The sequence below is a fragment of the Somniosus microcephalus genome, chromosome 3 (genome assembly GCF_052327205.1).
Source record: "Somniosus microcephalus isolate GS21.2 chromosome 3, FLI_Smic_1.0, whole genome shotgun sequence".
Lineage (NCBI taxonomy): Eukaryota > Metazoa > Chordata > Chondrichthyes > Squaliformes > Somniosidae > Somniosus > Somniosus microcephalus.
The window spans coordinates 162,176,195-162,194,518 of NC_140989.1; the positions used below are offsets into that span (position 1 = coordinate 162,176,195).

The 18,324-nt window shown below is 43.8% G+C and overlaps 1 protein-coding gene across 3 annotated transcripts in view; it reads right to left on the minus strand.

Annotated features, from left to right (window-relative positions):
- ccdc170 (coiled-coil domain containing 170) overlaps positions 1 to 16,707 on the minus strand; it is a 164,101-nt gene extending 147,394 nt beyond the window's left edge. Inside the window, exons 1-3 of one of the 3 annotated variants that reach the window (XM_085981821.1) lie at positions 16,308 to 16,704; positions 10,862 to 10,938; positions 1,146 to 1,173 (exon numbers count right to left, since the gene is read on the minus strand). In XM_085981821.1, the coding sequence (XP_085837947.1) occupies positions 1,146 to 1,173; positions 10,862 to 10,938; positions 16,308 to 16,433 (231 nt within the window). In that variant the 5' untranslated portion in view covers positions 16,434 to 16,704. Of the gene's footprint in view, positions 1 to 1,145; positions 1,174 to 10,861; positions 10,939 to 16,307 lie in introns of all 3 variants that reach the window. The other 2 variants (XM_085981823.1, XM_085981822.1) reach the window with 2 other exon arrangements.
- Positions 16,708 to 18,324: the final 1,617 nt, after the last annotated feature.

Consider the following 18,324-nt stretch of genomic DNA (forward strand, 5'->3'; position numbering starts at 1 on the left):
AAATCCACCTTTCTGCAATATGCCCTGAAGCATCCTCTTCTATATCAATGTAAATCATTGTAAATTACTCTAAGGTAGCAATAGGTGATAAGAGTTTATTCAGATCAATAAAGTTGCTTCATTGTTAGTTTAAACCGTATGGAAAATCTTAAGGGTACCGTGCAAAATTCTGGTCTCCATATTTCAAAAAGTATAGAGGCACTAGAGAAGATGCAAAAAAGATTTACAAGTATGATAGGAGAACTGAGAGGTTATAACTATCAGGAAAGACTGAACAAGCCGGGACTCTTTTCTCTTGAAAAGAGAAGACTGAGGGGTGACCTAATAGAGGTCTTTAAAATGATGAAGCGGTTTGATAAGGTAGATGTAATTAAGATGTTTGCTTGTGGGGGATTCCAAAACTGGGGGTCATAAACAACGTTCCTCCTAAGGTGGGCACGGCCCCTCGTCGATCGGGAGGTTCCGTGCAGGCCGCTCACCAGCTGTTGCCGCTGGAAAAGATATTACGCATACGTGGCCGCACAGCAAACTTAAAGGGACCGAGCACGAAAAAAAATTAGAGGGAACATTGGTCATAAATATAAGACAGTCTCTAATAAATCCAACAAGGAATTCAAGAGAAACATCTTCACCCAAACAATGGTGAGAATGTGAAACTTGCTACCATAGGGAGTGGTTGAGGTGAATAGCATAGGTGCATTTAAGGGGAAGCTAGATAAGTACATGAGGGAGAAAAGAATAGAAGGATATGCTGATAGGGTGAGATGTAGTAGGGTGGGAGGAGGCTCATGTGGAGCATAAACACCAGCCTAGACCAGTTGGGCCAAATGGTCTGTTTCTGTGCTGTAAATTCTACTTAATTCTATGTAAATCAACTACAAAAAACACACACATGTAGGAAGAGTGTAAGTGGGGCTTTTCAAAAGCACGTTACAGTCGTAACCCTAAGAATTACTGTTACCAGTATTGGCAGACAAATGTCTGAGGTGTCCATATGACATTCCCCTGTGCGTTATATGATAGGGGTGTTAGCTTATTACTTTTGAAGGGGCTGCTAAAACAAAGTATTGTCACACGAACATGTTAACATGTTAAAACATCATCTGCTAATATCACCAATTGTGACTTTCAACCAAAACACACACCTTGTGAGCTTCCAATCTGCTCCGACTCCTGCAATGAGATAAGGAAAAAAACATGCGTGAATACAAGTTAAATAACTGGTACAGAGCCTGAATATTGGACTGATGCCAAAATCACGGATTAAAAGAAACACGGTAATTACTACAAAGTCATTTTTAAAAATAAAAACTTTAAAATTGAATGAGTAGAAGTATATCAGTTAGAGAAGATAAGAAATCCTGAAGATACTGTCTAACCAACAATGGAGAATACCACATAGGCCCTGCTGTGGCATCATGGCCACCCAATGAGGGAAACCAGCTGCACGGCACATGGGGTCATGATGCCAAAGTTACTGGCCCATTTTGAAAGATTTATCTATTTGGCCTTGGAAGGTGTTACAAATTTTGGTTCTATCCTAGTTTACAGTTGGTCTCTCCTGTAGGCAGAGCTGTATTCCTCATGGTCAGGAGTTTCATTTCGCTACCCAATATCTGGATGTACATTAGCCTGACTCAAGGGTGTAATAATGAGACCCCCTTGCTACAAGGATTGGATAGCAGAATTGCCCATACGTGTCTTCATGCATGCTTTTCCAACCTTCTGAAAGGCAGAACTGATGAATGGTGACACGAGGTCATTGTAAAATCCAGAAGCTGGCTATTTCTTGCAATATTAATTAAGGAGTCAATTACTGCTGTAAGGAGGGACGATATATTAGCGGGTTCCTCTAATGAGGCCATATGGGTAGAACTTAAAAACAAAAAGGGGGCAAGCACTTTGCTGGGAGTGTACTATAGGCCCCCAAACAGTCAGGGGGAGATAGAGGAACAGATATGTAGGCAAATCTCAGAGAAGTGCGAAAATAATAGGGTAATAATAGTGGGGGATTTCAACTTCCCCAATATAAATTGGGATAGTCAGAGTGTGAAAGGCTTAGAGGGTGCAGAATTCTTAAAGTGCATCCAGGAGAGCTTTTTGAGCCAACATGTAGAAAGTCCTACACGAGAGGGGGCGGTACTGGACCTAATCCTGGGGAATGTAGCCGGGCAAGTGGTGGAAGTATCAGTAGGAGAGCATTTTGGCGACAGTGACCATAATTCGGTGAGATTTAAGGTGGTCATGGAAAAAGACAAAGACGGCCCGGAAATAAGGGTTCTAAATTGGGGGAAGGCCGATTTTAATATGATAAGGCAGGATCTGGCCAAAGTGGACTGGGAGCAGCTACTTATAGGAAAATCCACATCAAAACAGTGGGAGACTTTCAGAAGGGAAATAGAGAGAGTACAGCGCCAACATGTTCCTGTAAAGGTCAAGGGTGGGACCAACAAGCAAAGGGAACCTTGGATGACAAGGGATATACAAAAATGCATTAGAAATAAAAGGGGGGCTTTTGGCAGTTACAAAAGACTAAAGACGGAAGAAGCCCTAGAGGAGTATAAAAAGTGCAGGGGCATGCTTAAAAAAGAAATTAGGAGGGCGAGGAGGGGCCATGAAATAACACTGGCGAGCAAAATAAAGGAAAATCCTAAGATGTTTTATAAGTATATTAAGGGCAAGAGGATAACCAGGGAAAGGGTAGGGCCCATTAGGGACCAAAGTGGCAATCTGTGTGTAGAGCCAGATGATGTAGGCGGGGTTTTAAATGAATTTTTTGCATCTGTGTTCACTATGGAGAAAGACGATGCAGACATAGAAATCGGGCAAGGGGACTGTGACATACTTGAACATATTAGCATCGAGAGGGAGGAGGTGCTAGCGGTTTTAGCAGGCCAAAAAGTGGATAAATCCCCAGGCCCGGACGAGATGTATCCCAGGCTGCTGTGGGAGGCAAAGGAGGAGATTGCAGGGGCTCTGACACAAATTTTCAGAACCTCTCTGGCCACAGGGGATGTACCAGAGGACTGGAGAACAGCTAATGTAGTACCATTATTCAAGAAGGGTAGCAGGGATAAACCAGGGAATTACAGGCCAGTGAGCCTAACATCTGTGGTAGGGGAATTATTGGAAAAAATTCTGAGGGACAAAATTAGTCTCCACTTGGAGAGGCAAGGATTAATCGGGGATAGTCAGCATGGCTTTGTCAAGGGTAAATCATGTCTGACAAATCTGATTGAATTTTTCGAGGGGGTGACTAGGGGGGTGGATGAGGGAAATGCTGTGGATGTGGTTTACATGGACTTCAGTAAAGCCTTTGACAAAGTCCCGCATAGGAGACTGGTCAAGAAGGTAAGAGCCCATGGGATCCAGGGTGCCTTGGCGCGTTGGATCCTAAACTGGCTGAGTGGCAGGAGGCAGAGGGTGATGGTCGAAGGTTGCTTTTGTGACTGGAAGCCTGTGTCCAGTGGGGTACCTCAGGGATCGGTGCTGGGTCCCTTGTTGTTTGTGATCTACATAAATGATTTGGATGAGAATGTAAAAGGTATGATCAGCAAGTTCGCAGATGACACGAAAATTGGTGGGGTGGTCAATTGCGAGGAGGAAAGCCTCAGGCTACAGGACGATATAAACGGGTTGGTCAGATGGGCGGAAAAGTGGCAAATGGAATTTAACCCTGAAAAGTGCGAGGTGATGCATTTTGGACGGACAAATAAGGCAAGGGAGTACACAATGAGTGGTAGGACCCTAGGAAGTACAGAGGGTCAGAGGGACCTTGGTGTACATGTACATAGATCCCTGAAGGCAGCGGAACAGGTAGATAAGGTGGTTAAAAAGGCATATGGGATACTTGCCTTCATTAGCCGAGGCATAGAATATAAGAGCAGGGAGGTTATGATGGAGCTGTACAAAACGCTGGTGAGGCCACAGCTGGAGTACTGTGTGCAGTTCTGGTCGCCTCACTATAGGAAGGTTGTGATTGCTTTGGAGAGGGTGCAGAGAAGATTCACCAGGATGTTACCTGGGATGGAGCGCCTCAGCTATGAAGAAAGACTAAACAGGCTGGGGTTGTTTTCCTTGGAGCAAAGAAGGCTGAGGGGGGACCTGATTGAGGTATACAAAATGATGAGGGGCATAGATAGGGTAGACAAAGAGGAACTTTTCCCCTTAGTAGGGGGGTCAATAACAAGGGGGCATAGATTCAGGGTAAGGGGCAGGAGATTTAGAGGGGATTTGAGGAGGAACTTTTTCACCCAGAGGGTGGTTGGAATGTGGAACTCAATGCCCAAAAGGGTGGTAGAGGCAGGAACCCTCACAACATTCAAGAAGCATTTGGATGAGCACTTGGAATGCCAATGCATACAAGGCTATGGACCAAATGCTGGAAAATGGGATTAGACTGGACAGGGATGGATGGGCGGCGCAGACACGATGGGCCGAAGGGCCTCTTTCTGTGCTGTAAAACTCTATGACTCTATGACTCTAAGTAGAAGGCCCACCACCACCTTCTCAAGGGCAACTAAAAAAAAAATTCTTAGCAAGTAAAATCAAGGAAAACCCAAAGATGTTTCATAAATATATTAAGAGTAAGAGGATAACTAAAGAAAAGGTAGGGTCCATTAGAGATCATGAGGGTAATCTGTGTGTAGAGGCGGGAGATGTTGGTAGGGTTCTTAATTAATACTTTGCGTCTGTTTTCAAAAAGGAGGGGGGCAAAGCAGACAGTGCTATCGGGGGGAGGAGTGTGAAATATTAGATGAAATAAACATAGTGAGAGAGGAAGTATTTAGAGGTTTAGCAGCTTTAAAATTGGATAAATCCCCAGGTCCAGATGAAATGTATCCCAGGCTGTTAAGCGAAGCAAAAGAGGAAATATCAGAGGTCCTGACCATCATTTGCCAATCGTCTCTGGCTTCAGGCATGGTGCCTAAGGGCTGGAGAACTACTAATATGGTACCCTTGTTTAAAAAGGGAGAAAAGGATAGACCGATTAATTACAGCCCAGTCAGCCTAACCTTGGTGGTGGGAAAATTATTGGAAAGAATTCTGAAGGACAAGATAAATCTTCATTTAGAAAGACACGGATTAATCAAGGATAGTCAGCACGGATTTGTTAAGGGAAGGTCGTGTCTGACAAACTTGACTGAATTTTTTGAGGAGGTAACAAGGAGGATGAATGAGGGTAGAGCGTTTGATGTAGTGTATATGGACTTTAGCAAGGCTTTTAATAAGGTTCCACATGGCAGACTGGTCACGAAGTTAAAAGCCCATGGGATCCAGGGCAAAGTGTCAAGTTGGATTCAAAACTGGCTCGGAAGCAGGAAGCAGAGGGTAATGGTTGATGCGTGTTTTTGTGACTGGAAGGCAATTTCCAGTGGGGTTCCACAGGGCTCAGTACTAGGTCCCTTGCTTTTTGTGGTATATATCAACGATCTAGACTTGAATATAGGGGGTATGATTAAGAAGTTTGCAGATGATACTAAAATCGGCTGTGTGGTTGATACTGAAGAAGGAAGCTGTAGACTGCAGGAAGATATCAATAAATTGGTCAGGTGAGCAGAACAGTGGCAAATGGAATTCAATCCGGGGAAGTGTGAGGTAATGCATTTGGGGAGGGCTAACAAGGAAGGAATACACATTAAATAGTAGGACACTGAGTAGTGTGGAGGAACAAAGGGACTTTGGAGTGCATGTCCACAGATCCCTGAAGGTAACAGGCCAGGTAGATAAGGTGGTTAAGAAGGCATACGGAATGCTTGCTTTTATTAGCCGTGGCATAGAATACAAGAGCAGGGGGGTTATGCAGGGGGAGCCGAGCATGGCGGCCAGAGGCCGACCCGTGAAGAGAGAGAAGTAGACCCCGGGCCGTGGAGCGTGGAGCCGGCGACGGTGAAGAGGAGGCCACATTGGAACATTCACATCCCGACGATGTGTTCGGCGAGTCGGGCAGAGGAGCGCAGCGCAACGAGCAGCAGCAGCAGACTCACGACACGCTGCAGCACGTCAGCTGGCAGCTCCATTTCGGGTAACTCGCAGTCCGGATGGGAGGAGGGGAGCCGGGCATAGTGGCCAGAGCGGGAAAAGCAGGCCACCACACGTGGAGCCGGCAACAGTGAGGAGGAGGCCGCGGTGAAGAGGCGGACGGAGCGGCTGAGGGACATCGTGCTCCCACTGCCACGGGAAGCCATTGTATTGACTCTGAACACGGCGCTGTATGTATAGCTGACGCATCCCTATGGGGAACAAGCATTCCATTGTACTTGTTACATATGGCAAATAAATCTAATCTGAATCTGAATCAACTGTATAAAACACTAGTTAGGCCTCAGCTAGAGTACTACGTGCAGTTCTGGTCACCACATTACAGGAAAGATGTGATTGCACGAGAGAGGGTACAGAGGAGATTTACAAGGATGTTGCCGGGAGTAGAGAATCTTAGCTATGAGGAAAGACTGGATAGGCTGGGTCTGTTTTCCTTGGAACAGAGGAGGCTGAGGGGAGACCTTATTGAGGTGTATAAAATTATGAGGGGCCTAAATAAAGTGGATATAAAGGACCTATTTCCCTTAGCAGAGGGGTCAAAAGGGCACAGATTTAAAGTAATTGGTGGAAGGTTTAAAGGGGATTTGAGGGGAAATTTATTCACCCAGAGGGTTGTAGGGGTCTGGAACTCACTGCCTGAAAGGATGGTAGAGGCAGGAACCCTATCCACATTTAAAAAGTACTTGGATGTGCACTTGGGATGCTGTAACCTGCAGGGCTACGGACCAAGAGCTGGGAAGTGAGATTAGGCTGGATAGCTCTTTGTTGGCCGGCGCGGGCACAATGGGCCAAAATGGCCTCCTTCCGTGCTGTAACTTTCTATGATTCTATGAACTAAGGATGGGTAATAAATGCCAGCTCTGCCCACATCCCGAGAATGAATATTTAAAAAAATTCCAGGCGGTGTAATCCTCCCCGTGACACAGAAAACAACAAAACACATTACGCTAAATCCTCACATTTCTTTCTCTTTCTGACCAACCCTAACTTACTTTCCAGTGTTGGCTTAGCTTCTCTCGGCAGGCTTCACAAATGACTAAGAATATGTGTTTCTGTCTTCTTTGTGTAACTTGTGTGTAAATGAAGTTGACAGTTTGACTTCCATCTCCTTCCTTGCCCAGGGGTTGGCCAATAAACCAACCTCCAGGGTGCAGGCCCTGTCAATAAACTCTTGCTCTGTATGCATGAATTCAGTTATCACAATTTCTCAAGTGTGAATGTCTACCAGAAATATTTGAAACATGGTAGTGAACCGACTATTCTCTCAGATCATTAAGTATAGCAGTTTCAATGGTCGGTCCATTAGCTTTCAGGAAGCTTATGAGCATACCAATCCCCTCTTTATCCCAGAGGCTCAACCACATGACTGTCTCGTGAAACCAACCCCCCTCCCCCTGCACTACCAACCCCCTTCCCTGACAAAATGGTCAAAACCCCTGAAACACAAGAGAGGGGTTTCCAGTTAATTTATATTATGTTGCAGTTATATTATACAGGAAACTTTGTGCTATCCGGCACCGACGGGACCGAGCTGTTGCCGTTCCCTCAAAACTGCCGGACACTCCAGCGCTAATGTTGAAAGATACGGAAGCTTCTGAGCTCCATATCTCAACAAACCCTTAGCAACAGCTTCTAAACAGTCCAAGCGTCTCTGTAGCTTAGCAACAGCTTCAGCAGACCTTGACTGTTGAGGAAAAAAGCAGCGAGAAGAAAAAAAACCTAACGAAAACAGCACCTGATTTTTGCCGGTGGCTCGAGCATTCTGGACAGTTAGCCTCCGGATAACACAAAGTTTCCTGTATTAAGTTTAAATCCAAATGACAAGGGGTTAATTCATGTCTGAGACACAGATTAGAGCCATTGGCTGTGTCAAGATGATGTAGATAACAGAATTGTGTTTCTCGCATATCATATGGATTTATTAGTACATTTTAGAGATATTCGAGCCGGTAATGTTAGAATTTATTTATTGAGTTCTGCAGGAACCTTATTATTTTCCATGTTACAAAGAGCAATAGGAAATAGATCGAGTTTCACTGAAAACTGCTTTCTGTTTAGTCATATATTGCTTCTAAAATAAACCAATTTGTTGTTTTTTTTTAAATTCATTCTGGGGATGTGGGCATTGCTAGCATGATCAGCATTTATTGCCTATCCCTAACTGCCCCCAAGAAGGTGGTGGTGGGCTGTGTGATGAAGGTGCTCCCACAATTGCAGTTCCACGATTTTGAACCAGTGACCGTGAAGGAACAGCGATATATGTCCAAGTCAGGATGGTGTGTGGCCTGAAGAGGAACCTGGAGGTGGTGGTGTTCCCATGCACCTCCTGCCCTTGTCCTTTTAGGTGGTGGAGGTTGAGAGTTTGGGTTAGCTCCACCACCAATTGGCCTTGTTTCACTAGACTGCCAATCAGACTACCTTCCAGAGAAATGCACATGCTGCTTGTGTTATAGCCCTCAGATCACACTATCGTAAGAATAATTATTTAGCAGTAAAGGCAAGCTCCTGATCATTGGGGATTTGGTGTCTGCTTACAAAAATGATCTGTAATTTTGAATTCAATAGTGCAGACCTGAAATTTGTAACAGTTACATTGCAATTTTTTTTGTTACATGCATTAGATTTTGTTTATTTAAACCAAGTATTAATATGGATAATTATCCCCATGGATGTGGAATGTTACACAACAGATCCTGGTTACTGGGCCCAACTCATCATCCCTAAGATTTACTGCAGCCCTGCAAAAAATGGTATCACACTAGGTCCATTGCATAAAAATATTTACCTCAAATATTTTTTTTATACTATAGAGGAAAAAACAAATACTTAATCAAACCCTCAAAAAACGTAACGAGCAGATAAAAACTTCATATCACACACAGCCCCATGAAGTGTTCTGCTTATAACACTTGTATTACTAATTACATTGTATTAAGTGTCAGGTTGGCTCACTCCTGCCCCTGAGTCAAAGGGTAGTAGGTTCGAGCTCCACTCCAGAGACTTAAGCACACTTCAGTGCAGTATTGTGGGAGTGCTGTCTTTCAGGTGTTGTGTTAAACCGAGGTCCAATCTGTCTGTTAAGGTGCACGCAAAAGGTCCAATAACATGATCTGAATAACAGCAGGGAGTTCTCCCTCAACTGACGCCACCAGAACAGATTAACTGGTCATTCATTTCACGTGCTTTTTGTGGGACTTTGCTTTGTGCAATTGGTTGCTGATTACTTACATAGCAACAGGGTGTACATTTCAAAAACAACTATAACAACAACTTGCATTTATATAGCGCCTTTAACTAGTCGTGAAGCGCTTTCAGGTATAGTGTTATATCTATGCAAACTCTTTGTATGCATTTCATGTAAATTGGAAAGAGATCACCTTTGAGGCAAGATCACTGTTCTATTGTGACATTATAAATGTAGAAATATGATCTCCTCGCTCCAATCCTGGGATTATACAAATATTAAAATTGTACCTGCAAAATACATTTTTGAGGTTTTTTTTTGATCTACAGAAATCATGAAATCATCAAACAAACCATGACTGGCAATCCTATGGTAAATCAGTTCGGACATTTCTGCATTATACCAAAATACAATAACTTACAGTTATATAACACCTTTAACACAGAAAGACGCCCAAAGTCACTTCACAGAGGCATAATCAGGCAGAAATAGATGCCGAGCCAAAGAAGGAGCTACTGTATTAGGAAGGGAGACCAAAAGTCTAGTCAAAGACGTGGGTTTTAAAGTCTTAAATAATAATGGTCTATGGTTTTGTGACATAGGGTTTCTTTTGGTCAACAAAGAGTTTAACAAACGCAAATGGTCCTCAAATCAAGCTATTGAGAATTCCACACAGGTAGAGATTCTGTTTGCCACATTTCTCCTTTAGGAGCACAACCCTCTTATCCAACTCTGGAGCATTTAGGCTTAGATTGACAACAGCAAGGATTAGGGACCACCCAGCATGAACAGAGGTACTGCTGGAATTTAACCAGGTAAAACTACATAGCCTGTCGACACAGAGCACTTTAATGTTTACAATTTGAGGGATGGAGGACCAACAGGACACTATTGCCCAATGTGTCAGAGAAGTTTTAATTTAACAATCAAATGAGGAACCGATTGTAACAGGTGGTTCAGTGGGTAGCACTCTGGCCTCTGAGTCAGAAGATTGTGGGTGCAAGCCCCACTCCAGAGACTTCAGCCCATAATCTAGGATGACACTCCAGTGCAGTGCTGAGGGAGTACTCCACTGGTGGACTTGCTGTCTTTCGGATGAGGCGTTAAACCGAGACCCTGTCTGCCCTCTCAGGTGGATGTAAAAGATCCCACGGCACTATTCAAAAAAAGGCAGGGGAGTTCTCCCGGTGTCCTGGCCAATATTTATCCTTCAACCAACATCACTAGAACAGATGATCTGGTCATTATCACATTGCTGTTTGTGGGACCTTGCTGTGCGGAAATTGTCTGCCGCATTTCATACATTACAACAGTGACTACACTTCAAAAAGTACTTCATTGGCTGTAAAGCACTTTAAGACATCCTGAGGTCATGAATGGCGCTATATGAATGCAAGTCTTTCTTTTTCTTTAACTATGTGTTGTCTTAGTACACACACGGACGGACACACAAACGGACACACACACACACACACGCGCACACACGGACACACACACGCACAAACGGACACACACACACACGCACACGGACACGCACACACACACACACACACACAAACGGACGGACACACACACACACACACAGGTACACACACACACGCACCTGTGATGTGCCTCTCAGCACTACACTCTTACCTCCCAGCAGTCAGGGTGGCAATTAATTCTTCTTTCTCGGTCAGCTGCCGCTTCATTGTGTTAAGTTGCTCTTGAAGCTGGAACATTAATCTGGTAGTTATAAAGGTAGCTCAGGTGCACCTTTCACAGTTTAATAACCAACTCCTGTATCATGATCACAAAATGCATCCGTAATCCTAGGTTGAATCAGTTGGGATGCTATAATTACAATAACTATGATTGTAGAAGCTAACTGAGTTTGATTTGTGGGCAAGAGTAACTGTTCTACTAACGACTGTGTGAGGAATGGTCACACTCTACACTAGTAAGGGACTGGGGCAATCCCAATCCACCTGCTATAGCACCAGAATCTCTCTTATTCGCATTGAAACTAAAATAAAAGCTTGTAATGATATGCTAGCCCAGGGGGCAGAGACAAGTGTTCAGTAAGTAGTTTGTGCTTTGTTAAGGTGCAATAACCTTGTATATTTAATCCCCTCTAAACAGTGTTGGGATACAACTTGCACAGCTCAAATTGTTCTTTTCACCACTTCAGTGATGAGAATCCTCCTTACAAGCAGAGCAGACTATTCAAATAGTTCCTTACACAACTGCGTGCTCTTAAAAAAAGGTTGAGGATTGAATATGCTTTAATATTAAAGCCACATAAACTGGTTCAACTTCCAGAGATGATGGGTCATGTTGAAAATTCACTGAACAAGATTAAACACGAACCCTCACTTCAACACCAAGTCCAAGTATGTTCAGCGCTTCCCCTTAAAACCATCCACTGTGTATAGCGGGCAAATCATGTTACCCTTTCCTTAACTAGCCTTTTATTTTTTTTTATGTGTTTATAAAATCCTTTGCTGTTTCACCTTATGTTACCAGTCTTACTAAATGCCTCCTGTTAGCCTTTCTACACTTTCTTGCTTCCCTTCTATATTTTCTATACTTTGCTTAATATTTTTCATGTCATTAGCCCTAGATTTGAAATATGCCTCTTTTTTAAGTCTCATTTTAAATGTAATATTTCTAATCATTCAAGGAACTCCAACTATTGCTGCACCACCTTCACTTCTTTTGAGAACATGTCCGGTCTGTACCCCACTCAGCTCCAGTTTGAATGTTTCCCATTCTTTGGGGTAATTCTGACTTTGGCGACAGTGTAAAATGGGCGATATCAGATCAGCCGTCCATTATACATCTCTCCCCATTTGATTTCAGTATAAATAAAAATTGGGAGAAACATAGGAATATAGGAAAAGGAGTAGGTCATTTAGTCCCTCGAACCTGTTCCACCATTCAATTAGATCATGGCTGATCTGTATCTTAACTCCATTTACCCGCCTTGGTTCCATAACCCTTAACACCCTTGCCTAATAAAAATCTAGCAATCTCAGTTTCGAAATTTTGAATTGACCCCCAGCCGCAACAGCTTTTTGGGCGAGAGTGTTCCAAATTTCCACTCCCCTTTGTGTGAAGAAGTGCTTCCTGCCATCAACCCTGAAAGGCCTAATGCTCTGGATTTTCCCACCAGAGGAAATAGTTTCTATCTACCCTATCAAATGCTTTAATCATCTTAAACACCTCAATTAGATCGCTCCTTAATCTTCTATACTCGAGGGAATACAAGCCAAGTCTATGCAACCTGTCCTCATAATTTAACCCTTTTAGCCCTGGTATCATTCTGGTGAATCTGCACGGCACCCACTCCAAGGCCAATATATCCTTCCTGAGGTGCGGTGCCCAGAACTGGACGCAGTTACGCCAGATGAGGTCTAACCAGAGTTCTGTACAGTTGTAACATAATTTCCACCCCTTTGTATTCCAGCCCTCTTGAGATAAAGGCCAACATTCCACTAGTCAGTTTAATTATTTTCTGTACCATTCCACTGCCTTTTAGTGATTTCTGTACTTGGACCTCGAAATCTCTCTGCTCTTCCACAGTTCCTATGCTTCTCGCCAGTTAGAAAATACTCTGATCTATCTTTCTTAGGTACAAAGTTGATGACCTCACACTTCCCCACATTAAACTCCATCTGCCACAGTTTTGCCCACTCACCTAATTTATCAATGTCCCTTTGCAACTTTTTGCTCCCATTTACACTATTTACTGTCCCGCCTAACTTAGTGTTGTCAGCAAACTTAGATATACAGCTCGCTATTCCTTCATGCATGCCATTTATAAATATAGTGAAAAGCTGAGACCGCAGTACAGATCCCTGGGGACGCCACTAGTCACATCCTGCTAATTGGAGTGCAAACCCATTATCCCTACTCTCTGTCTTCTACCTCCTAACCAATTTCCTAGCGAAGCCAATAGGTTGCCTTCAAATCCATGTGCTCTCATTTCTGTTAAGTCTCTTATGTGGAACCTTGTCGAATGCCTTCTGGAAATCCATATAAATAACATCCACAGACACTCCCTTGTCTACCACATTAGTTACCTCCTGAAAACATGTAACTAGGTTTGTTAGACATGACTTACCCTTTACAAAACCACACTGGCCCTCTCTGATCAGCTCATATTTGTCCAAATGCTCAGCCACTCTGTCCCTAATAACAGATTCTAGTAACTTCCCCACAACTGACGTTAGACTAATAGGCTTAGAATTTTCTAGTTTATCTCTCCTACCCTTCTTAAATAATGGAGTGACATTGGCAGCTTTTCAATCCAAGCAACAATTCCTTAACTGAGTGTGTTTTGGAAGATCACGACTAACACATCAACAATTTCTTCACCTACTTTTAATACCCTGGGGTGGGAGGGATGTAAAACAGGCTGCCGACTCGCTATCACTCGTTTTAAACTATCACACAAAGTCAAGATCTACTCCATTGCATCTTATCTATCTCCTTTGCTTTCCAGTTAATCTGGGCTACTTCCCTTTTATCTCATTGAAATTGTCTGTTTTCCAATCAAGTACCTTTATCTTTGACTTCCTCTCTTTTTCAATTTTGACATCAAACCTATTTATGTTCTGGCCTGAAATCTGAAACCTTTCCCCTCTTACATCATCCCTCCAGCCCCCGTCCATTCTGTACAGGCCTCTCCTGACCTAGAACTGCTCCCAATGTCCCAGGAGTCTCAACCCTTTCCTCCTACACCATCTCACCAATGCACATTTAACTCACTTATCTTCCTATGCCTACACTGACTCACACATGGCACAGGGACTAATCTTGTGGTTACTACCGTTGGAGTCCTGCTCTTTAATCTATTTCCTCATTGCCAAAAGGTCCCCAGTTCTGTTCCTTCCTGTGTCAGTGGTTCCAACATGAACCATGTGTGTGTGTGAGAGAGAAAAAGAGAACATAGTAGGCCATTCAACCTCTCAAGCCTGTTGCGCCATTCAGTTAGATTATGGCTGATCTGTACCTCAAGCTCATTTACCCATTATTTAAATATTGACCATCACTATTTAATTGTAGGGTTTCTTTGCATTGCAGAAATCCAAGATCACTTGAGTTTTTTTATTCTTGGATATGGGTGTCCCTGGCAAGGCCAGCATTTATTACCCATCCCTAGATGCCCTGAGAAGGTCGTGGTGGACCTTCTTCTCGAGTGATTTGATACAACTGGGTGGCTTGGCTAGGCCACCTCAGAGAGGGCAGTTAACAGTCAACTAATCTTGGTGTGTGACTGGAGTCACATATAAGCTAAACTGGGTAAGGACAGCAGGTTTCCTTGATGACACTTCAAGAAATGTGGTTGATGAGGTGTACATGGACTTCCAAAAGGTGTTTGATAAAGTGCCACATAATAGGCTTGCCAGCAAAGTTTAAGCCCATGGAATAAAAGGGACAGTGGCAGCATGGATATGAAATTGCCTAAGTGGCAGGAAACAGAGAATAGTGGTGAACAGTTGTTTATCGGACTGGAGGAAGGTACATAGTGGGGTTCCCCAGGGGTCAGTACTAGGACCACTGCTTTTCTTGATATATATTAATGACTTAGACTTGGGTGTACAGGGCACAATTTCAAAATTTTCAGATGACACAAAACTTGGAAGTATAGTGAACAGTGAGTAGTGATAGACTTCAAGAGGTCATACACAGGCTGATGGAATGGGCGGACACGGGTAGATGAAATTTAATGCAGAAAATTGCGAAGTGATACATTTTGGTAGGAAGAACGAGGAGAGGCAATATAAACTAAAAGGTACAATTCTAAAGTGGGTGCATGAACAGAGAGACCTGGGGGTGTATGTGCACAAATCGTTGAAGGTGGCAGGGCAGGCTGAGAAAGCGGTTAAAAAATATACGGGATCCTGGGCTTCATAAATAGACATGGTGTGGAGATGCCGGTGTTGGACTGGGGTGGACAAATGTAAGAAATCACACAACACCAGGTTATAGTCCAACAGCTTTATTTGAAATCACAAGCTTTCGGAGCGCTGCTCCTTCGTCAGGTGACGAAGGAGCAGCGCTCCGAAAGCTTGTGATTTCAAATAAAGCTGTTGGACTATAACCTGGTGTTGTGTGATTTCATAAATAGAGGCATAGAGTACAAAAGCAAGGAGGTTATGATGAACCTTTATAAAACACTGGTTCGGCCTCAACTGGAGTATTGTGTCCAATTCTGGGCACCGCACTTTAGGAAGGATGTGAAGGCCTTAGAGAGAGTGCAGAAAAGATTTACAAGAATGGCTCCAGGGATGAGGGATTTCAGTTACGTAGACAGACTGGAGAAGCTGGGGTTGTTCTCCTTAGAGCAGAGAAGGTTGAGAGGAAATTTGATGGAGGTGTTCAAAATCATGAGGGGTCCAGGCAGAGTAGATAAACTGTTCCCATTGGCGCAAGGGTCGAGAATCAAAGGACACAGATTAAGGTGATTGGCAGAAAAACCAAAGGCGACATGAGGAAAAACTTTTTTACGTAGCGAGTGATTAGGATCTGGAATAGATTGCCTGAAAGGGTGGTGAAGGTGGATTCAATCGTGGCTTTCAAAAGGGAATTGGATAAGTACCTGAAGGAACATTTTTTGCAGGGCTACGGGGAAAGGGCGGGGGAGTGGGACTAGCAGAGAGCCGGCACGGGCTCAATGGCCTCTTTCTGTGCTGTAACCAATCTATGATTCTATTAAAGTATTTAATTGGCTGTAAAACACTTTGGGACATCCTGAGGTTGTGAAAGGCGCTATAGAAATGTAAGTTCTCTCTAAAGGATATTAGTAAACAAGTTGGATTTTTAAGACAATCGGACAGCTTCATGGTCATTCATGGTGGAGTCTGAACTCAGGTTCTCTGGATTAATAGTCCAGTAACATATCCACAACACTACCGTACCCAATCCTCCAAGGGTCGAGTTGCCACTCCAGTTTACCCCCCAGTATTTTAACAGGTCTGCACAGTCACCCTTAAGAAGTGGGCTGGTGACACATAAATAAAGTCACTACCCTCATTTTCCAAGCTGCGGCCCCGAGAGGGGCTGGTGTTGAATGAAGGTCACTTGGCTCACTCACCTCGGACACTCGGCGGCCTGCTGCCGGCGAGCCCGTCCGTCCCAGCGAGCGCAGCGCACGGTTACTGTTGACATCGATCCGCTCCGGGACCGGGGAGCCAGAGTCCGCCCCTCTGCAGCTGGACATCGAGGAATGCACCAGCAACAACCCCACTCGGAGCTCGGGAACTGCCGGGCTGAAAGGCCAGACTTGCCCCCGGCGCCAATCCAGCCCAGCTCCACTGTTAGCAGGGTTTCCCGGGGCAACGGTGTGCAACAGGAGCTGGAGGAGGGATAATGGTATGATTGATATCCACAGTGACCATTCACACGGGTTGGGATTGAAGGGAAATGAAAAACTGCTGGAAATTTGAAATTAATAGAGAGAAATTGCTGCAAATACGCAGGTTATAGAATCAGAGGATCACTCAAGGAGGCCATTTAGCCTGTCGTGCCTGTGTCTTTGTTAGAGCTATCCATATACAATCAGATCGGTTAGCATCTGTAAAGAAACTGGTTTTCAAGTTTGGGGGCCGGATTACAAGGGGTACCCTTTGGATCTTTAGTGATTACACTTCAGAAGTAGTTCACTGGCTGTAAAGTACTTTGGGGCAGTCCGAGGTCGTGAAAGGCGCTGTATAAATGCAAATTCTTTCTATTCTGGGTTAGTAACCAAACTCAAAGTGGCAGATTCCTGTATGATTAATTTCATTTTCTGCCAACACTGAATACAACTAGTATGTATGCTGAATAAGGAGGATTAGGAAGGATTAAGAACCTATTAGCAGTTTCCTTAACTCTACTAGAAGCTTGATCAGGCCTGTTTGCCAATGGACCCAGTAGAATAGAGTAGGTAATCTATCCCAAAGGTTTTGTGCTCCTCAAGGTAGTGTGTTTATACCTTACCGACTTGCTAAATCAGGGGCGTTGGTCTACTGCATTACCAACCTTTTGTATAAACGTATTACTATGAACATAGTTTAGCTGTGTACACAAAATTCAATATGAAATTTTATAAAACACTAGTTAGGCCACAGCTAGAGTACTGCGTACAGTTCTGGTCACCACATTACAGGAAAGATGTGATTGCACTAGAGAGGGTACAGAGGAGATTTACGAGGATGTTGCCAGGACTGGAGAATTTTAGCTATGAGGAAAGATTGGATAGGCTGGGGTTATTTTCTTGGAACAGAGGAGGCTGAGGGAAGACTTAATTGAGTGTGTAAAATTATGAGGGGCTGATGTGCCAAATAACTGCCTGAATCCATGAGGTTACAACTTAAAACTAAAGGCTTTTATTAAGTAAGAATCTTGGCATCAAGTTAACACAGGGCAACCATCATTCATCACCGACCCAGCCCTTATGAGTAAAACCCAACTCATATAAATAAGACTCACACCAATCAGGAGGATCCATAAAGACGGAGCTAGGGAGGAACATTAGTGGTTACACCTGTAAAACATTTACAGGCATTAACAAGTACAACAACAGACAATCCAGAACACAGAGTTATTTCATCACATTGGCCTAGATAGAATGGATAGGAAGGATCTATTTCCCTTAGCAAAGAGGTCAATAACCAAGGGGCATAGATTTAAAAGTAATTGGTATAAGGATTAGAGGGGAGTTGAGGATAACTTACCACCCAGAGGGTGGTGGGGGTCTGCAACTCACTGCCTGAAAGGGTGATAGAGGCAGAAACCCTCATCATATTTAAAAAGTACTGTACTTGGATATGTACTTGAAGTCCCGTAACCTACAGGGCTCAGGACCAAAAGCTGGAAAATGGGATTGGGCTGGATGGCTCTTTTTCGGCCAACACAGACGAGATGGGCTGAATCGCCTCCTTCTGTACCGTAAATTTCTATGGTTCTACATGTACTAGTGATGCGCATAGCCCTTAAGAAGAGGTAAACCTATAATTGTTCAATTGCCGAAAGGGGGTAACAACAGGTGAACAGTTGTACAAAATTTACAGCCGTAGCCACACACCATTGCCCATCAAATGACGGTCCCACCAGGTGGAAGTGACGAGTTT